General features: G+C 44.5%; 1 protein-coding gene across 13 annotated transcripts in view; it reads left to right on the forward strand.

Moving 5' to 3' along the window:
- Positions 1-4,359: 4,359 nt before the first annotated feature.
- CEP85 (centrosomal protein 85) overlaps positions 4,360-22,488 on the forward strand; it is a 52,690-nt gene continuing 34,561 nt past the window's right edge. For 2 of the 13 annotated variants that reach the window (XM_012440020.3, XM_012440025.3), the window contains exons 1-2: positions 4,360-4,532; positions 17,406-17,478. In XM_012440020.3, coding sequence (XP_012295443.2) covers positions 17,424-17,478 — 55 coding nt within the window. In that variant the 5' untranslated portion in view covers positions 4,360-4,532; positions 17,406-17,423. The other 11 variants (XM_012440022.3, XM_012440026.3, XM_012440017.3 and 8 more) reach the window with 9 other exon arrangements.

Genomic DNA, 22,488 nt, shown 5'->3' on the forward strand with positions numbered 1-22,488 from the left:
TTTTTTTTTTCTGAGATGGAGTTTCGCTCTTGTTGCCCAGACTGGGGTGCAATGGCGCCATCTCAGCTCACCATGACCTCCACCTCCTGGGTTCAAGAAATTCTCCTGCCTCAGCCTCCCAAGTAGCTGGGACTATAGGCGCGTGCCACTATGCCCAGCTAATTTTTGTATTTTTAGTAGAGATGGGGTTTCACTATGTTGGCCAGGTTGGTTTCTAACTCCCAACCTCATGATCTGCCTACTTCAGCCTCCCAAAGTGCTGGGATTACAGGCGTGAGCCACCGTGCCCAGCCTTTGTCAAATACTTTTCTACAGGCTTTATCTCACTAAATCATCACGGTAATCCTGTGAGGTTCCCATTTTACAGATAGTAGTCTAAGGCTCAGTTGAGGGATTTTCCCAAATCGCACAGCTAGCTATTACAGAGTGGTTTGTGCTTCTAACTGCTCAGTGATACTGCCACCTCCTTTCTTTGGGAGGGGTCTTACATAAAAGTCAAATAGAAACATAAATACTTAGAAGTAGAGCAGTTCTGACTGAACAGGGGAAGAGTGCCCTGCAGGGTCATTTTCCCCCAACACATAAACTGGCTTTCACATCCCTTCAAGGAGGCATCCCTTCATGGTGGCACATGCCTATAATCCCAGCTCGGGAGGCTGAGGCAGGAGAAGTGCTTGAACCCAGGAGGCAGAGGTTGCGGTGAGCCGAGATCATGCCATTGCCCTCCAGCTTGGGCAACAAGAGCAAAACTCCGACTCGAAACAACAACAAAACAAACAAAACAAAAAAACCAAGCAGAGTTTGTCCTGAAGAGATGGTTTAGGCCAGGCGTGGTGGCTCACGCCTGTAATCCCAGCACTTTGGGAGGCCGAGGCAGGCAGATCACGAGGCTGGGAGTTCGTGACCAGCTTGGCCAACATAGTGAAACCCTGTCTCTACTGAAAATACAAAAATTAGCTGAGTTTGGTAGCGCACACCTGTAGTCCCAGCTACTCAGGAGGCTGAGGTAGGAGAATCACTTGAACTCGGGAAGCAGAGGTTGCAGTGATCCGAGACCACATCACTGCACTCCAGCCTGGCAACAGAGCAAGACTCCATCTCAAAAAAAAAAAAAAGGTTTAGTTCCTTCCAATTGTCTGCCATTGTCTCTAGTTCTGCCACACAGGGATTCGTGGGATCTCTTGCTTGGGTTATGGAACAGAATAGATAGTTTCAATATGGAATGGCTAAGTGCATGGCTAGGCTCTTAGAACTCTCTCAGTGTTCTTTTTTTTTTTTTGAGACAGTCTTGCACTGTCACCAAGGCTAGAGTGCAATGGCGGGATCTCAGCTCACTGCAACCTCTGCCTCCTGGGTTCAAGCAATTCTCCTGCCTCAGCCTCCCAAATAGCTGGGATTACAGGCACCCGCCACCATGACTGGCTAATTCCTATGTTGGCTAGGCTGGTCTCAAACTCCTGGCCTCGTGATCCGCCCGCCTTGGCCTCCCAAAGTGCTAGGATTATAGGCGTGAGCCACCTTGCCTGGCCCACTGTTATTTAAATAAACAACTTATGGTTTGGGAATCGCTTGAACCTGGGAGGCGGAGGTTGCAGTGAGCCGAGATTGTGCCACTGCACTCCAGCCTGGGCGACAGAGCGAGACTGTCTCAAAATAAAATTAAATTAAAATTAAAAAATAAACAACTTGCAGCAAATGAGGGTAGGAGAAGGCATTTCCTCTGGAGATCTGAGAATAATGGCAGCCTTCTTGTTCTTTCTAAACCAACAACAGTCGTACCCTGTACTCTCTGGAGGTGCAGCTTCTGCAGGTTCCCTCTGGCTTCATCAGTAATGACTCCACAATGCTCAGCTTCAGCTATGTGTACCCCCTGGTGGTGAATGTCAGCCAGACCCACCCCTACCAGGTTGCCTCCTTCCTGTAAGGTCTGCCTTGTCTGCTTCCTCTCTGGCTCAGCCCTGGGAGCCTACTGAGTTCTCTACCTCTCTACCTCTAATCCAGGCAAAGTCAGCACCCTCAGGACATTGTTCCCCTATGCTCACACAGAGGCACCTCTTAGATGGAAATTCAAAGCATTAGTGAAAGAAAAGAGATGCTTCAGGCTGGGCTTGGTGGTGTGTGCTTGTAGTCCCAGGTACTTGGGAGGCTGAGGTGGGAGGATCGCTTGAGTCTGGGAGGTCAAGGCTGTAGTGAGACACAATCATGCCACTGCCATCCCACCTAGGCAACAGAGTGAGACCCTCTCTCAATTAAAAAAAAAAAAAAAAGATGCTTCTATGAAGGAATACATATGAGTTATTTATGTAAATTCCTGTGGATGGCTTCAAGGGTCCTAGGTCTGGGGATCTATGAGGTGGCACCTCACTTTTTAGGCAGACGAGGAAGAAGGTAAGCAGGTTTGCTCCTCCTGCCCTTTATTCTCTATGATTACCAGTGCTCAGTGACTTTGGGGAGGCAAAAGGTGTGGGTGAGTGTCTCTCCCTCTGGGGTTTCATGATGAGAGTTTCACTCCTGTCCCTCTTCAGATATAGCACTATCTGTGTTCCAGGCACTGGGGACACCATCATTATCTTGTGCATCTCCACAGACCCTCAGCTCTCAACTCCGCTTGAGAACAGAACAGTTCCTCTTGGCATGCCCCTCTACGTGGTCCTCAAGGCCACAAGCAGTGATTCAGACCGATTTGCCCTGGTGATCAATGAGGTCTTTGCCAGTACCAACATCTGCAGGGCAGGTACCGTTAAAGCCACCTACCACTTTGTGAACAAGAGGTAAGGGTCAGTCAGGCCTGGTGACCTCCTGTGAGTGCCAGACCAGCTGTTGGATTTGGCTTGTGCTGGGTGCTTTTATACCCTTGAGCACAGATCCTGTCACTCTTCTTGGTATCCCTGGCATGCAACCACTGGAAGAAAGTAAGTGCTGGGTGAATGTTTCTTGAATAATACTATCATTCCCATTTTGAAGATAAGTAAATTAAGGCTCAGAGATCAAAGCCTGCCCAAGATCTTGCAGCCCACAAATAACATGCATTTATTTTATTCTTTGCTCAAACAAGTACTGAGGGCTTACAATGATAAAAGTAAAAATCAAAGACACAACATTTCAGAGTGCTATATATATGTTATATATTGGACATTCATTATATTTAGTAGCTAATAATATCTAATACTGACATAGCATTGACTCTATGCCAGGCAGTTTGAATCACTTAATTCATTTAAGCCTCACAACAGACTCTACAAGATAGTTATATTTTCATTCAGTTTCATTATAGAGAAACTGAGGCTCCGTTCACACAGTTAATAAGTTGCAGATCTTGCTAAGTGTTGGGAACACACCAACCGTAAATCCAAGTTCTTCAACATTTTTGGCAAGAAGTTGGGTCTCCAGACTTCTAGGTCATATTTTATTAACAAGGCTTCACAGAGCACAGGAAATCATTTGTTACCCTATTTATTACTCCAAACAACCCTATGAAGTATTTCCCCCACTTTACAGCTGAGAGAATAAGAGAGGACTCTGAGTTTAGGCGACTTCACCCAGGACACACCATCGGTCTCCAGAGTCCAGGCTCTGAAACACACCATGCCAAACCTGTCCTCGCCTGTTATTCCTCCTTTGTCAGGAGGAAATAGAACCCATGATTAAGGGTGTGGGCGGGCACTGGGGCCAGGCTGCTCCCTGCAGAACATTGGGCAACCCTCTTTGAACCTCAGTTTGAGCCTCAGTTTCTTCATCTTTAAAAAGCGAGTGGCGGGGGGCAAAAGTATTGCCTTCTTCACAGGATCGGTGAGGATGAAACGCAGCAATTCATGTAAAGTTGTCAGCATGAGACCAGCCTCTGCACCTATACAAGCAAACATAAAAAGGGCGCAACGGTGCTCGTCCATCGGCACCGCAGGCCCGTGACGCTGCCCTCTCCCCACAGCTGCCCCGTCAGCAACCGGCTGCTCCACGACCTGCGGGCCAATGGGGCCTCTCTGGAGGTGACGTTGGCCTTCAGCCTGATCCGCTTCTCGACCAGCGATACACTCTACCTGCACGGCCGAGTGACCTTGTGTGACACGCGGGCGAGACGCCAGTGCCAACCAGTAAGCGGGCAGTCCCAGGGCCTCCTGCGCAGCCGCCGCAGTCTCGCCTGCAAGGCAGTTCCCGCGGGGCAGGCCGGGTAGCCGGACTCCCAGCAGTGCCGTCGTCACAGAAGCGAGGCTGAGGCGGGGCCTGGGGGACGGCAGTGCTGGGGACTGTCCGGCAGTGCCAGTCCTTCCGGGGGCGGGGCTTGTTGAAGACGGGGCGGGATTTTGAAGACCTAGGTCTTGTGGATTGGTGAATTCACTTGGGGGCGGGGAGGGAGGTGGGGCTACCTGGGGTCTTGGGCAAAGTCCCCGCCTGGCCGGCCTTGCTACCCTTGTGCTGGTGTCGCCCACAGACCTGGAGTCAGAAGAACTCGCCTGGGAGGGTTCGCTCCCGAACGCGGCAGGGCCTGGAGCGCGGCGGCAGCTGGATAGTATTTGGGCCCATCCGAATAAGCGGTAACTGGATCATTTCTGGGGCCTCCCTGACTCCTCTTCCAGAGCCTCCTACCGACCTGCTCTGAGACTCCGACCCGTCACCAAGTCCCCTCCTTCCTTCATGCCCTCCACTCTTCCCTAAATGCAAGTCTCCTCCCCGAGCCCATTTCCTCCTCGGCTTTCCCTCTGCTCTCGTCACCGAGTCCTGGTTTTACTCATGAAACTTCGAGTCTGAGCCTTCTCCTGCCTGTCTTCTTCCATTCTCACCTTTCCTGTCACATCAGATCACTCTTTCTCCCAGGCTGTCCCTCGCGCCAACCTTTCTCTTGGTAAATCTTCCTTACTGATCTAGAAACAGTCTCTCCCCTCTTTCTATTCCATAACGGTCCTTCAAAACTCCAACCCTCTCGGGAAAGCCCGTCTTCTACTAAGTCCATTCTTAGAAGAGGCAGAAGGTCCATCATCACACTCTTCTGAATCACAGTTTCAAAGAGACCAGGCCCTTTGCCCAATCTTGATAAAATGATGGGAGAATGCTAGCCTTGTCCTGCCAGGATGGCCACCTTAAGTTCACTCTTTCTATGTGGTTTCAGAGTCCAGTGCCTCCAGCAGCAGAAGCTGGGCAGGTTGGTACAAAGAGATTGTTGTGATGAAGTTCTCATGGTTGCACCAGGGTCTGAGGGTGCACACTTGGTCCTGGCAGGTGGGGGTTTTGGATGTTGTTTCTGCTCAACTCTATCTGACCTGAGAGAAGTCAGTTAACCTCTACTTATTTATTTATTTATTTATTTGGAGACAGAGCCTCACTCTGTTGCCCAGGCTGGAGTGCAGTGGCACAATCTCGGCTCACTGCAACCTCCGCCTCCGGGATTCAAGCCATTCTCCTGCCTCAGCCTCCTGAGTAGCTGGGATAACAGGCATGGGCCACCATGCCCAGCTAATTTTTGTACTTTTAGTAGAGGCAGGGTTTCACCATGTCGGCCAGGCTGATCTTGAACTCCGGACCTCAGACAATCCACCTGCCTCAGCCTCCTAAAGTATTGGGATTACAGGCGTGAGCCATCGTGCCCAGCAGTTAACCTCTTTGAATCTCAGCTTCTTGGGTCTCAGCAGTACGTGGCACTTGTCATTGTAGGGCTGGTGGTTTATCCTTCATCAGAATCTGAGACTATTCCGAAATGATTGGAAAATTCAAGATACAGGGACAAGCAGGTAGGAGGTGAAAATTCAAGATACAGGCCATGCAGTGGCTCACACTTGTAGTCCCAGGATTTTGGAAGGCTGAAGTGGGAGGATTGGTTGGGGCCAGGAGTTTGACACCAGCCCGGACAACACAGCAAGACCCTGTGTCTATAAAAAAGTTAAAAAAATTACCTGGGCATCATGGCACGTGCTTGTAATCCTAGCTACTTGAGAGGCTGAGGCAGGAGGATCACTTGAGTCCAGGAGTTTGAGGGTGCAGTGAGCTATGATGGCACCACTGAACTGCTGCCTAGGAGACAGAGTGAGACCCTGTCGAAAGAAAGAAAGAGAAAGAAAGAAAGAAAATTAAATTCAGAATTCTCAAAAAAGAAAGAAAAGAAAAGGAAAGAAAGAAAGAAAACTGCTGCCTAGGAGACAGAGTGAGACCCTGTTGAAAGAAAGAAAGAGAAAGGAAGGAAAGAAAATTAAATTCAGAATTCTCAAAAAAGAAAGAAAAGGAAAGAAAGATAGATGAAAGAAAGAAAGAAAGAAAAAATTAAATTCAGAATTCAAGATACAGAGCCAGACAGGTAACAAGGACAAGTGAAGACGGCAGAACAGGGTTCACACTGAACACAGAGAGAGTGCCTCTCTTCCCCATCCTTCCCACCCCCAATTTAACTTGCAAACAGTCAGTCCTGAGAAAGCTTGTTGAATGAATGGATTTCTAAATAATTCCCTAAAGGGGAATACCTAAATCTAAAAAGTTTTCCCTGCTCTCAATGCCACGTAATTCTGTTTTACAATTATTTCTTTCTTTCCTGCAGGAGCCTGGATGGCCATCTTTCTTCTGACGGTGATAGGCTGGATGCTGGGATAGAAGCCTGACACCTCCTCCAACCCTAGTCCTTGGCCTCTAGTTTACTTGCTTGAGGCAAAGATGGAGTGGAGGAAGATTTAGGGAAAGCAAGTAGTCCCTCTTATTGTTAGGGACCAGAGATGTTGGGCGTCCAGGTGAAACCAACATCTGGTAAGGAGTGTGGCTGCTCAGCCTTAGGCTATGCTTCCTCATCCCACCTTCTCTTCCCATCTCTGGAACTCTTCTAGAGGGAGATTGAGTTACTCAACATGATATGGGGAGGTGCAGAGGGTATGCCTAAGAAACAGCAGGGAATTCTTCTTTGTTTGATTCCTTTCTGTATAATCCAGATTTCATAATGAGGGGATTGAGGATGGCAGGGAGAAGTCACTTTATTCTGTATTTCTCCGTATGTAAAATGAAAGAGTTTGAACTAATGATTTCTGCTTCAACATGGGGACTCTATGACTCTCATTCCAGGGAAAGTTCCTCGGCCTTGGCAGCTGGCCTTAAGTCTCCTTTCTTTTTTTCTGCAAAATGGGCACGAACTATTCAATTTTAGAATGAGGATAAATGTATACACACACTATTATCCAAGCCTCCTTCTCCTGCCCCTTCATTATTTCTGACCTCATTAGCTCCCCCTTCCTAGTAGAGGGTGAATATGGCAGCAGTGTTTGTGTGAATATCATTCCTTTATTCCAAAACAGGTAGGAATCTGTTATGTACCTGTTAACTGTATTAGGTCTGGGGGATTCAACAGTACACAAGACACAGTCTTTGACCTTATAGAGAGGACAGTTGAGTTTGGGGAGTAGGTAGTGAGGACCAGGAAGCAAGACAGGCTTTATAAGTTGGCAGAGGTGGGACCTACCTATAAGGTAGAATTTCACAAAAACACAGGAAGACTCTGTGCCTTCTTTTGTTGTTTTGTTTTTGAAATACACTTTTTTAAATTGATGTCCATGATTATTTTAGAAGTTAATTTCCTGGAGGAAAACATCAGTACAAGCAACACAATAAAAGTTAACTTTGGCCGGGCACAGTGGCTCACACCTGTAATCTCAACACTTTGGAAAGCCAAGGCGTGCCACATAACTTGAGTCCAAGAGTTTGAGACCAGTCTGGGCAACACAGGAAGACCCCCTTCTCTACAAAAAAATCTAAAACTTAGCCAGGCTTGATGGTGTGTGCCTGTAGTTCCAGCTACTCAGGAGGCTGAAGTGGAAGAATCACCTGAGCCCAGGAGGTCAAGGCTGCAGTGAGCTGTGTTCCTGCCACTGTACTCCAGCCTGAGTGATAGTAAGACCTTGTCTAAAAAAAAAAAAAAAAAAAAGTTAGGGCCTGTAATCCCAGCACTTTGGGAGGCTGAGGCGGGTGGATCACAAGGTCAAGAGATCGAGACCATCCTGGTCAACATGGTGAAACCCCGTCTCTACTAAAAATACAAAAAATTAGCTGGGCATGGTGGCACGTGCCTGTAATCCCAGCTACTCAGGAGGCTGAGGCAGGAGAATTGCCTGAACCCGGGAGGCGGAGGTTGCAGTGAGCCGAGATCGTGACATTGCACTCCAGCCTGGGTAACAAGAGTGAAACTCCTTCTCAAAAAAAAAAAAAAAAAAAAAAAGCTAAATTTAATTTAAATTTAATAGTCTTAATATTTCATTTGCAGGAACATTTTGTTGTCTTTAATGTTTTAACAGCTCCTGAAAAAAATTATGTCAAATGGTCAATCCATATTATTTTTTCATGCACATCAAAGTCACACATTTATTAAATCATCATACAATTAATTAGATTTCATTGTGAATTCATATTGATTTTATAGGTCTGTAGTAGACTGTTTAAACAGCCCTGCTGTCTAAGGCATTATCCCTTGCCATTATTTAAAATATGTCCTGGCCGGGCACGGTGGCTCATGCCTGTAATTTCAGCATTTTGGGAGGCTGAGGTGGGTAGATCACCTGAGGTTAGGAGTTTAAGACCAGCCTAGCCAAAATAGTGAAATGCTGTTTCTACTAAAAATACAATAATTAGCTGGGCATGGTTGTGGATGCCTGTAATCCCAGCTACTTGGGAGGCTGAGGCAGGAGAATCACTTGGACCCAGGAAGCAGAGGTTTGCAGTGAGCAGAGATCATGCCATTGCACTGCAGCCTGGGCGACAGAGCGAAACTCTGTCTCAAAAATAAATAAATACATAAATAAATAATAAATAATATATCCTGAGAGAAGAAGGGAAGTAGAAAAAAAAATATATATATATATCTCTTGAAGGATAAGGACAAAATATTGACTATGCTCTGCTTAAGTATCTCAAAAAGAAAATAGAATGAAATAAAATTAAGTAAACAGGGAAGCTATTGAATTTAAATTAGTTGACCATGTTAAGGAAGCCTCAGTGCAGTGTAACAATAGATGCTTATAAAATAATCCACCAGACAACACAATGCATATGAAAGTGCTAACTCTAATTATATGATTGTAACTAAGTTGCAATTCATTTTTTATTAAACTGAGGTGGGTCACATCTGGCCTAATCCTGTCCTTTTTCAGTCACTAAGTCATAGTGTCCCGTGATATGAATCCACTATAACAAAAGAAAGAAAGAAAAAAGAAAAAAAAGTCATAGTGTACTTGATATATTTTATTAAAATATTCAGTGATACGTTTTGGCTGTGTCCCTACCCAAATCTCATCTTGTCATTCCCATCATCTCCACACGTCATGGGAGGGACCTGATGGGAGGTAATTTAATCATGGGGGCGGTTGCCCTCATGCTGCTCTCATGATAGTGAGTTCTCACGAAATCTGATGGTTTTATATGGGGCTTTTCCCCTTTTTGCTGGGCATTTCTCCTTGCTGCCACCATGTGAAAAAGGATGTGTTTGCTTCCCCTTCTGCCATGATTGTAAGTTTCCTGAGGCCTCCCCAGCCCTGTGGAACTGTGAGTCAATTAAACCTCTTTCCCTTATAAATTACCTAGTGTCAGGGATGTCTTACTCAGTGAACATTAGTCTGCTCTCACGCTGAGAATAGATTAATACATCCAGCAAGTTTTTTAAAAACAATAAAGTGGCCAGGTGCAGTGGCTCACGCCTGTAATGCCAGCACTTTGGGAGGCTGAGGCAGGCAGATCACAAGGTCAGGAGTTTGAAACCAGCCTGGCCGATATGGTGAAACCCTGTCTCTACTAAAAATACAAAAATTAGCAGGGCATGGTGGTGTGCACCTGTAGTCCTGGCTATTTGGGAGGCTGAGGCAGGAGAATCGCTTGAACCCGGGAGGCAGAAGTTGCAGTGAGCCGAGATTATGCCACTGCACCCCAGCCTAGGCGACAGAGTGAGACTCCATCTCAAAAAAAAAAAAAAAGAAATGGAAGCCTTTCAACTTTTTCTGACTAATACTTCCTCTTTTTTTTTTGAGATGGAGTCTCGCTCTGTCGCCCAGGCTGTAGTGCAGTGATCTTGGCTCATTGCAGCTTCCCCTCCTGGGTTCAAGTGATTCTCCTGCCTCAGCCTCCCCAGTAGCTGGGATTACAGTGCACACCACCACACCTGGCTAATTTTTGTATTTTTTGTAGAGACAGGGTTTTATCATGTTGGCCACAGGCTAGTCTTAACTCCTGACCTTAAGAGATCCACCTGCCTCGGCCTCCCAAAGTGCTAGGATTACAGGCAGGAACCACTGTGCCTGGCCAGGACTAACACTTTCTAGCTTCTAAAAGCCTTTAACAGAAGCTTCTCGTCCTAATTTCATATCATACTCAAATTCATTTTCATTATCCATTAAATCTGCTATCTTCTGTCTCCTATGTTCTTACCTTAAAATACTAAAAGAGAGCCGGCGCGGTGGCTCATGCCTGTAATCCCAGCACTTTGGGAGGCTGAGGCAGGCAGATCATAAGATCAGGAGTTCGAGACCAGTCTGGCCAATATGGTGAAACCCCATCTCTACTAAAAATATAAAAATTAGCTGGGTGTGGTGGCAGACGCCTATAGTTCCAGCTGCTCAGGAGGCTGAGGCAGGAGAAACCCTTGAACCCTGGAGGCGGAGGTTACAGCGAGCCGAGATCGCGCCACTGCACTCCAGACTGGGCAATAGAGCGAAACTCCATCTCAAACAAACAAACAAAAACGGCTAAAAGAGCGGGTAGAGGATACAACCTTGGAGCACATCCCTAGGGTCTTTCTGTAGTGACTTTTATTCAGTAAGGCGCTCTCTTTGGCACTTAAAGCTAAGAAATCATACAACTTTTTTTTTTCCCTCCACACAACTTTTTAATGTCTCTCTCTCCCAAGTCAGGTTTCTAGATACCCAAAATTTCACTATCCAAGATTCATTCCTTTGGCTGGTGGTTCTGTTCTCCTTTGAAACAATTTTCCAGTCTGACTCTTCAAGCGCATATTAATGCAAATGGACTTAACGGTTCCTCTTGCTGGGGACCAACTTTGGGGAGGGAGGCGGGACTGATCCTTTACCTTTCAACCTGAACCCTGGTCCCAGGCTGACCACTGCCTCCAACCCAGACCAAGCCCTGACCCTGACTAGTCAGTGACCCAGGCCACACGCTAACTCCCGGTCACAACCTGAACCCCTGCTTCGGGTGGGAGAACTGATAGATGGGCGTTGGAATGGAAGGAGGATGCGGACGGTTGAGTTGATTCTCGGGTCCTCGGGCCGCCAGCTTCCCAACCTGCACAGGCCCAGCAGGCCCCTCCAGGTCTAGGTGGTGCGCAGGGCTCCACCTATAGGCAAAACGGGGCAAGCGGCAGAGAAGGAGACAAGTGGAGGCGGGGTCATGCGCAGAAAGATCCGTCCGGCTCTCAGACTAGGGTAGTGTGCAGGGGAGGGACACCGGCGTGGCTCGACTGCCGATTGGTCAGAGTCGGCCAGAAAGGGGCGGGAAGCCGGCGCGGCTCGACTCCCGATTGACCAGAGGCGGGCAGAACTGGGTGGGGCCGGACGACGCGCGCTCTGTGGCGCGCGACCTGGCGGGCGTGCAACGGCCGTTAGAGGAGCTGAGGGAGGGAACCGCCGCCCACCGCAGACGTGGTGATTACAGTCAGTGTTCCCGAGTGAGGGATTTCGCCGTCCGCTTTCAGGCCCGCGTAAGTTTTCCTCCCTCGGGAGCTCCGGTCCTTGTGGCCGACCTGACCTCTCCTCCCATAGCCCCGGCGAAGCCTCAGACGCTCTCCAACTGCCTCCGTGAGGAGCTGGCGAGAGCGAAGCGCATGCGCCTCCGCTCCGAAGCGAGTGCCCCTGCACACGCCCTCTCGCGTCCGAGTCTCACTTCTCCCGCTGCCTTGCTTTGCCCTCCGTGGTTCACCCCAGGGCAGTCGCTTTACCTGAGTGACAGGCCCTGTGCCGGTACCCAGGGACACAACGGGCGGCGCGTTCCTTGCCCTCGTGGAGCGGCGCGTTCCTTGCCCTCGTGGAGCGCACAGCCCTGGGAGGGGAGTCGCCGTTAAGTGGGGTAATCCCTTGGCGTGCAGTGAGGGTAGGGTGGAGAAATCTTACAAAGAGCACAAAACAGAAGGTGCGGATCTAGTCAGAGAGGTCAGGGAGCCCTCCCCGAGGAGGTGAAGTTTGAGCTGAGATTGGAAGGATGTGTAGAGAATTAAGGTTTGGGGACGGAGAGCACTTGCGGGGTGGGGGGGAAACTTACCCCAGTACTTCTCAGCCGGGGCGATTTTGCTTTCCTGGGGACATGGGTCGTTGTCTGGAAACATTTTTGATAGTCACAGCTCCAGGGCTTGCTACTGGCATCTAGTGCGAAGAAGCCAGGGATGCTGCTACACAGCCTACCGTGTACAGGACACCCGCGACAACAAAGAAAAATCCCCCAAAATGTCAGTAGGACGGAAGGTGAGGAAACCTCCTTTAGCAAGAAGGAGCTGGTGCTTTGATTGAACTGCAAGTTTAGTGTGTTCAGGTTTGTTTGTTCAACGGTGTATTCAGCGCTTACGTCAGTCAATGAGAGGGATCGGAACCACGTTTGTCCTTTACCACCAGTATATTCCCAACACGTGACTCAGAGCCAGGCGCATAGTAGGCATGCAGTCAGTTTCGGCTGATGAATTGAACACTGGGATAAGTAGGAGGGAGTGGTGATACAAGGATGATGAAGCTAGCCAGGCCTCATTTACTTGCCCTCAGACCTTGTGTGCTTTATAATGGTCTGGTAGTTTTGCATGTCTCACTTTTCTTTGTAGAGGCAACTTCTTGTCAAGAATTTGGCTTCTCTTTGACAAGGTTTACTGAATGATCAAGGCGGTGAAATAGTGTGATGGTGTGAGGTTCTTCACGTGTCCGTGTCAGCTGTCTGTGTATTCCTTCAAATCCTCTCTTGTCTTGATGTGGTTCTCTTAACAGCTGCCAAGCATGATGTTCCAGACTTAGATTGTAATTCTTACAGGGGAGAAATACGGCAGTCAGAATCTAATTCTTGGGTAGCAACTTGGGGAAATAAAGCCTAGGTGATGACCAAGGATGAAGTGAAGAAATTATATGAGCTGTTGCTGCTCATATAATTGAGGCTTGCAACTCTAGCTGTCTGAGGCAGAAACTCCCAACTTGTGGTGCCATGCTTGATCTCTTTTTTTGTGTTTTGTCACTTGTAGAATGCTGACTAGACTCCTGTAGCATTAGAGTACAGTCCTGGCTTTGAAGCCTCTTCCTAGCTGTGTGACCTTCACTACTCTAAACCTTTATTTTCTTATCTATAAAATGAGGGTAATAGTGACTGCTTCATAGGATTGATGCGAGCATTAAATATGACACATGATACTTAAAAAGTGTTAAGCACAGTGTTTGTTAAGTAGTAAGTGCAGAATGCATGTTAAATTTGTTGAATGAGTATTTCTGTAGTTTAAAGGGCTTTGAAGATAGAAACCAACCCTATTGGATGCTTTTTCTTTTTCCCCGGTCTGCCTCTATTCACTGCCTTTCTAAGCTTTATAATTGGTTGTGTTACTTCTTGTACATTATTTCTCTCATTTTTATCCCAGGAAATTTCTGTCTCCTTCAGTTGTCCCAAAAATTTCCACCAGTAGCTCACCTAATTCTGAACTTAGTTGGAAAAAGTCACGAATAATTTATTCTGTATTGTTTTACTCCTTATGGAGTTTCTTTTTTGAGATATTTGTTGTCAATGAAGGTCGGACTCTAAAATATTTGAAGAGATTTATTCTGAGCCAAATATGAGTAACCAGTGGCCCCTGACACAGCCCTCAGGTGATCCTGATAATATGTGCCGTGGTTTTAAACATTTTAGGGAGACATGAGACATCAATCATATACATGTAAGATTTACATTGATCTGGAAGGGCAAGACAATTCTTAGAGGGTGGGGGCTTCCAGGTGGTAGGGAGATTTCCAAATTTTCTGATTGGCAGTTAGTTGAAAGAGTTATTATCAGAAAGGAATGTCTGGGTTAAGGGATTGTGGAGACCAAGGGTTTTTTTTTTTTTTTTTGAGACGAAGTTTCGCTCTTGTTACCCAGGCTAGAGTGCAATGGTGCGATCTCGGCTTACCGCAACCTCCGCCTCCTGGGTTCAGGCAATTCTCCTGCCTCAGCCTCCTGAGTAGCTGGGATTACAGGCACACGCCACCATGCCCAGCTAATTTTTTGTTTTTTTGGTAGAGACGGGGTTTCACCATGTTGACCAAGATGGTCTCGATTTCTTGACCTCGTGATCCACCCGCCTCGGCCTCCCAAAGTGCTGGGATTACAGGCGTCAGCCACCGCGCCCGGCCCGAGACCAAGGTTTTATCAAGCAGATGAAACCTCCAAATAGCAGACTTTAGAGAGAATAGATTGTAAATGTTTCTTATCAGGCATCTGTGTTAATGTTAATGCTTTTCCTGAATTCCAAAAGGGAGGAAGGTATAATAAGGTGCATAGGACTCCACCACAATCATGACCTTAACAGGTTTTTCAGGTTAACTTTGGAATGCCCTTGGCCAAGGGGCGGGGTCCATTCAGATGGTTGGGGTGACTTAGAATTTTATTTTTGGCTTATATCACGTATCATAAAATTTAATTTTATATGTGTACAATTCAGAGGTTTTTAATATATTGGCAAGGTTGTGCAGTCAGTCATCACTATCTAATCCCAGAACATTTTGATCACCCTGAAAAGAAACGCTGGTATCCATTAGCAGTCACTCCCTGTTCTCCTGCCCTCCCTCTTCTCAGTACCTTGCAATCACTAATCTGTGTCTCTGTGGATTTGCCTATTCTGACATTTCATATACATAGGATCAAGCCCTTTGTTTGGCTTCTTTGACTTTGCATAATGTCTTCAGAGTTCATCCATGTCGTCGCATGTGTTGCTACTTCATTCCTTTTTTTTTTTGAGACAGATTCTTGCTCTGTTGCCAGACTGGAGTGCAGTGGCGCAATCTCAGCTCATTGCAGTCTCTGCCTCCTGTGTTCAAGCAATTCTCCTGCCTCAGCCTCCTGAGTAGCTGGGATTACAGGTGCACACCACCACACTGAGCTAATTTTTGTAGCTAATTTTTGTATTTTTGGTAGAGACAGGGTTTCACCATGTTGGCCAAGATGGTCTTGATCTCCTGACCTTGTGATCCACCTGCCTTGGCCTCCCAAAGTGCTGGGATTACAGGCGTGAGCCACTGGCCTCCTTTTATTGCTGAATAATATTCTGTTATTTGGATATACCACATTTTATGTATCCATTCATTAGTTGATGGACATTTGTGTTGTTTCCACTTTTTGACTATTGTAAATAATGCTGCTATGAACATTCTTATTGAAGCTTTTGTGAAACATGTTTTCATTTCTCTTGGGTATATACCTCAAGAGTGGAATTGCTGAGTTGTAGCGTAACTGGGAGTTCTCCTTCTGTCAACCTATTTTCAATTTGTTTGAATTTGGAAATGTCTTAGAATCCAGTGGGCCTAGGCTGGGCATGGTGGGTCACGCCTGTAATCTCAGTACTTTGGGAGGATGAGGCAGGTAGATCACGAGGTCAGGAGTTTGAGACCAGTCTGGCCAACATGGTGAAACCACATCTCTACCAAAAATACAAAAAAATTAGCTGATGTAGTGGTGTGCGCCTGTAATCCCAGCTACTTGGGAGGCTGAGGCAAGAGAATTGCTGAACCCAGAAGGCAGAAGTTGCAGTGAGCCGAGATCAGGCTACTGTACTCTAGCCTGGGTGTCAGAGCAAGACTCTGTAAAAAAAAAAAAAAAAAAAAAAAAAAAGAATCTGGTGGACCTACCATTTTGTTAACTTTTAAAGAAAGGAGTGAAGAAAAGTATTTTGATATTGACAGGAAAGGAAATCACTAGTAAGGAGGTAATTAATCCTTCTATGTCATCATTTAACTCACTGAATCATACTTGCTATAAACTGAAGCTTTTATTACTGAACAAAGCTTCCCTCACCCGGTATGTGAAGAACTGGGATTCTAGAGGCTGATAACCCTTTCTGTTGTAAATACAGTGAATTAATAAGGGTTTGGGTTGTTGTTACTAAGAGAATACTATAGAGGTCACTAAAGTACATTAGAGAAATAGTACCATATAGTCTTCCTTTCCCGCCAGAGTTGATTTTCACCTCTAAGAATGGTGTTCTGTGAATTGTCCCAAACTCTTTTGGGGCTCCTATAAATTTAGAGTTTCTAAATTGATACTTCTTGATCTTCCATGGACTGTACAGTGCCACTTTTTTTGATGTAAACTGCTAAGTAATAGCACTTAGTTTGTGTCAGACACTATTGTAAGTTAATTACAAATGAATTAACATGAATTAGGTTGTGTCGTTATCCTCATTTTTATATGAAGAAACTGAGGAACAGAGATACTAAGAAATTTGCCCAAGGTTACATGGCCAGTAAATTGGTGACTAAAAGTTTAGTGTGCTCAAGTGTATTTGTTTAGACTTCAGATCCACTTCTGCTGAATTCTCAGCACCTGTAAATATAAATGTTTTAAATAGTGAGAACATGGGACGAGAACTTAATGTTCCTAGCTCAGGATTGGGGTTCTATTTATGATCAAGAGTTCTTTCTATCTTTATGCATTACACGACTAATTTTAATTACTGGAAGAATTGAGAAATCTGTTTTATGTTAATCATAATTGAGGCTATAATACTTCACTGTTGGTTTAGTTTTTTAGTTCTTTATCCACCTCATCCTGTCATCATGTCCCCATGGCTAATACGATTCATAGTAAAGTTTGTTAATTAAAAGTAGTATTTTTAAATTTTGTGAAAATCAGAGAGGTTCTAGGACCATTTGGTATTGGTCATCTCTGTTTGGTTCTAGGTTTTCTGGTACTGGATTTAGGAAGAGAAGTAGGGTAGAATATTGGGAGTTACTTTGTCTTTAAAAATATCCTTAGAAGTAAAACACATAAAAACATATTACTCCTAAATATCCTTAGGAATAAAACATGTAGAATACTTGAATATTCTTTTTTATTTTTTTGAGTTGGAGTCTTGCTCCATTGCCCAGGCCAGGGTACAGTGGCTTGATCTTGGCTCACTGCAACCTCCGCCTCCTGGGTTCAAGCAATCCTCCTGCCTTAGCCTCCCCGGTAGCTGGGACTACAGACATGCGCCATCACACCTGGCTTAACTTTTGTATTTTTAGTAGAGACGGGGTTTCACCATGTTGGCCAGGCTGGTCTCAAACTCCTGACCTCAGGTGATCTGCCCACCTTAGCCTTCCAAAGTGCTGGGGTTACAGATGTGAGCCACCACGCCTGGCCAAATATTTGAATATTCTATATGAATATTGAATATTCAGTTGAATGGGAACCGAGTTATAGGGAATTAAAGATACTGCACAGAACTGACTGGTTATTCCTTCATTCTACAGGTGGCTCATATAACTGTGATGGCCACGCAGGAGAAATATCCAACTGAGGGGATCTCTCACGTTACTTCACCGAGTGAGTAGTCAAATGTTTTGGGTTAAATTCTGACCTTTGTTCTGTTTTTTCATATTCTTTAAGGTAAATGTTGAACAAGCAAGCATTCACTGAAATACTGGTGCTAAAACCACTAAAATAACATGGGGCTTCATCGAATATAAAAACCGGTCTCTCTGAGGGGACAATTATTTATCTCTTGTCTTACATGGCTTTCAACAGGATCACATGATTGGGAGAGGAGGACACATAAAGGATGGGAACAGAATGACTTTGGAACATAGTTCCATTTGAAATCAGAAAAACACAGCATAAATTACTGTGTTCTATGTTGTCTTTGTCCTCTGGGTAGGTCAGTCATCTGCTAACCCACAAAGATTGGAATTCTTCTTTGATGCCAACAGATTCTGTTGCATTGTTACTAGAAACTCAGGAATTTATCTTTAGAATGGATTCACGAGATTTTGAAACTTCAGTAGATATATTAAATATATATATCTTAAGTATCCATGGGGGATTGGTTCCAAGACCACCTGCAGATACCAAAATCCACAGTTACTTAAGTCCCTGATGTAAAATTTTGTGGTATTTGCATGTAACATATACATATCCTACTATTTACCTTAAATCATCTCTAGATTACTTATAATACCCAATGCAATGTAAATGTTATGTAAATAGTTATACCATGTTATTTAGGGAATAAGAAGAAAAATAAGTCTATACACATTCAGTAAGATGCCATTAAAAAAAAAAATTTGCCCGTTCCACACACATACTCTCTCTCTCTCATGGAAGTTTTCTCTCTTCTTCTCCTTTTTTTTCTCTCTCTACGTAAATAAAATAACTCTTCTGCAAAAAAAAAATTTGGTTGAATTCACACACGGAGAAACCATGGGTATGGCTGAGTGCTGTGGCTCAGGCTTGTAATCTCAGCACTTTTGGAGTCCAAGGCGGGTGGATCACCTCAGGTCAGGAGTTCAAGATCAGCCTGACCAACATGGTAAAACCCCATGTCTACTAAAAATACAAAAATTAGCTGTGTGCAGTGGTGCATATCTGTATTCCCAGCTACTTGGGGGGCTGAGGCAGGAGAATCACTTGAACCCAGGAAGCAGAGGTTGAGGTGAGCCAAGATGATGCCACTGCACTCCAGCCTGGGCCACAGAGTGAGACTCTTGTCCCAAAAAAAAAAAAAAGGAAAAATAAAAAAAGAAACCATGGATATGGAGAGCTGATCTGACTGTATATTAAACACGTAAATATACGTATACACTGTACAGACACATTAAGTAGATAATATATATTTCAAATAAGAAGTAGTATTTTAGAAAAATGACTTACTGAATTCTGGGGTATTGGTATAAGAACAGGGCACATTTAATTCAACTTAGGGTATGTTTTATTTAGCTTAAAAATTTCACAGTTCTTTACTCATTATAGATATTTGGTAAATGTTTGGTGTATTCTCTTAGGCATGCTGCCTTGGATATTGTAGGCACAATTAGAAGCATTGGTTGAATCAATTCGAGATTCATTCAGCAAATATTTTTAAAATATCTGCTATGTGCCGTACATTCTCTTAGGTTTGTACAGTTTCTTTTTTGTTTGTTTTCTTTTGTGTTTTATATTTTTGGCAGGAAAATTGTGTTTATTCAAAAAAAAATCTGGGCTATGAACATGCTTCATAGTTTGAAGAACTCCAAGCCAAATAAAAAGACCAATATTAAAAGCAGCATAACTGGTTATTTTCTTAAAAATACATAAAAAGAATCAAATGCAACAGTGTAGGAAGACAATCACCCCTGTGTCAGAAGTCACAACATCTTCCAAATAAAGAATATGACCCATCTGACATATTAAAGGACATGCCATGTCAAAATAAAATAAAGAGTCAACCCTTGCCTTTGACTATTATATTGTATTATAAAAGCACTTTATAGCTCCATCCCATCTTTAAGTATAAGTTACTGGTATGTGGGCTAATGATTATCTGGAGGCATTTCTCTATTCAGATCCATGATCCAAGTGCTCTCTGAATATTACAAGGTGACAATAAGTGGGAAATGCAGGAGGAAGAGGAAAGAGAGGGGACTAAGGTTCTCCAGTTTAAGGTTTTGTCGCAGTGAGGGGATGAGGAAGTAGGAAGGTATTTTTGTTGTCTTTTTATCTTTATACTGTGTTAAGTAATGCTTACAACATAAATTCAGCAGGCTTTTCCTGAGCTGTAACTCAGAAGTTTCCTTCCTGCAAAAATGTATTTACAAATGTGTTTATTATTACACAGCAATCTCACAATAACTAGTAACGATTAAAAGGGCACACTCCTAGTATATTTGTTTGCAGTGGGTTTGTACAGTTTCTATAACAATTATGTATATAATGCAAGTTTTTGGAACATAGCCTTTCCTAACAAAGCTCATTGCCTTTCTGATGGTTTTTTTTTTTCTCCCTTCAGTAGTATCTCATTCAGATTAATAATGGTCTTAATAATTGATAAGGATGCTACTGATAGGACTTGCACTGTAACACAAAAAATTTCAGCTTTTTTTTTTTTTTTGAGACAATCTCCCTCTGTGACCCAGGCTAGAGTATGGTGGCACCATCTCAGCTCACTGCAACCTCTACCTCCTGGGTTTAAGTGGTTCATGCCTCAGCCTCCCAGGGAGGCTGGGATTACAGGTGCGCACCACCATACCCAGCTAATTTTTTATATTTTTAGTGGAGATAGGGTTTTGCTGTGTGCTCAGGCTGGTCTCAAACTCCTGAGCTCAGGTAATCTGCCCACCTCGCCTTCCCAAAGCGTTAGGATTATGGGCATGAGCCACTGTGCCGGGCCAATTTCAACACTTAAACTTGAATTTTGAAATAAGCATAAACCTCAATATATATACCAAAATATGTTTTTAACAAATTACTCTTTGGAATTAGGGTATGGAGTAGGTGGATAGAAAAATGGTAGTGATGAAGAATGGAAGATTAGTAGTAGTAACAGGGAGTGGTTTCCAGTGGAAGTCAGGAAGATGGTAATAGTAGCCCTCAACATTCCTTTTTTGTTTTTGTTTTTGTTTTTTGAGACAGGCGCCAGGCTGGAGTGCAGTGGTGCGATCTCGGCTCACTGCAACCTTCGCCTCCTGGGTTCAAGCAATTTTCCTGCCTCAACCTCCCTTGTAGCTGGGACTACAGGCGCGCACCACCACGCCCAGCTAATTTGTGTATTTTTTTTAAGTAGAGACGGGATTTCACCATGTTGGCCAGGATAATCTCTATTTCTTGACCTCGTGATCCAGCCTCGGCCTCCCAAAGTGATGGGATTACAGGCATGAGCCACCGCGCCCAGCCAGTCTTAACTGTTTCAAAAGTCCTGGCAAATTTTACGCTAGAGAGAGAGGGCTGTGTAGACTCACCACTCACCAGGAGGTCAGATTTCTTTGCTTTGGGCTAGAATTACACCAACTTAGTATAGTAGCATTGGCTAATCTCATGATGTTCAGAAACTCTGTTGCCTGTGTCTTCTATTAACAATTACAGATTATTGATTGTATAAAGATTAGGCAAATTCTTTCAAATCAAATAGTCACTGTGATCCAAAGAATAGAAGAAGTCTTTGGGGAAAGTTAGGTTGCCTTCAATAGAAAGCAGAAGTAATAACAAAAAAGGAGCAAAAGCAGAATAAAATAGTTTAAAAAAATGGGAGAAACACTAAACTTGGAAGAAAGGAATAAAGTAATTTATGTCCAGATATCATTTGCCTCCCACTAGATGAGAGTCTATAGAATCGTATTTTCTGATATCATCTCTCACTGACTTTAAGTTAAATGGAGGATAAGTAGCTGCCATAGTTTTTTTTTGCTTGTTTGATTACATGGATCACCAGATACACCTTAGGAAAATTATAGTGTTTTCTGTTTTTTGTTTTTGAGATGAAGTTTTGCTCTTGTTGCCCAGGCTGGAGTGCAGTGGTGTAATATTTTAGCTCACTGCAACCTCCGCCTCCTGGGTTCAAGCAATTCTCCTGCCTCAGCCTCCACAGTAGCTGGGATTACAGGCATGTGCCACCACACCTGATTAATTTTGTATTTTTAGTAGAGACAGGGTTTCTCCGTGTTGGTCAGGCTGGTCTCAAACTCAGGTGATCTGCCCGACCTCAGGTGATCTGCCCACTCAATGTCCCAAAGTGCTGAGATTATAGGCATGAGCCACCGCACCCAGCCAATTATTGTGGTTTTTAAAAAATAATTTAAATTTTAAGTCTTTCCTAGAATGTTAGTGAATCAAGTATTTATTGAACACTTCCTACCTACCTCCCACCAAACAGAATATTTTAAGTCAAATAAATCTCATCAGTCTTTTTGTCTTAACCTGCTCAGCAGTTTTGGTGATTTCTTCACATTGCTCTCGAGATAAAGCCCTAAACTCTAAAAATTAACTTTCAAAACTTACTTTGATCTCAATAGGATTTACCTATTGAGGGTACCCTGGTTCAGTGAAGCAGTTATTTTCAACTGGGGACTGGACTGCTTGTTGCCCTAGGAATCATTTGGAACTATGTGGTTATTTTCTGGTTTCACAATAAAGGTGGGCTTGGTTGAGGGTTGCTGCTGGCATTCAGTAAGTGGGAACCAGGGATGCTAATTGTCATCCTTAGAATGCCAAAAGCACCACTGAGAAACTGTAAGAGGAAAGAATGGAGGTTTTGGAATCAGAAAGAACTGGGTTCAAATATTAGCCCTCCCTTGTATAAAATTGGGGTGGTAATACTTTTCAGTAAATAGGTAGGCAAGATTATGTTTGTAAGGTGCTGGGGCTTACAGGTTTCAATAAATGGCCACTGCTATTAAATACGATTCTTGGCCGGGTGTGGTGGTCACCCCTGTAATCCCAGCACTTTGGGAGGCTGAGGCGGGCAGATCACAAGGTCAGGAGTTCGAGACCGCCTGGCCAATATGGCAAAACCCCATCTCTACTAAAAATACAAAAAAAATTAGCCAGGTGTGGCGACGCATGCCTGTAGTCCCAGCTACTCGGGAG

This window comes from Aotus nancymaae, unplaced genomic scaffold (assembly GCF_030222135.1).
Source record: "Aotus nancymaae isolate 86718 unplaced genomic scaffold, 86718_ANA_hifiasm-v0.15.2.pri h1tg000053l, whole genome shotgun sequence".
In the NCBI taxonomy this organism is placed as follows: Eukaryota; Metazoa; Chordata; class Mammalia; order Primates; family Aotidae; genus Aotus; species Aotus nancymaae.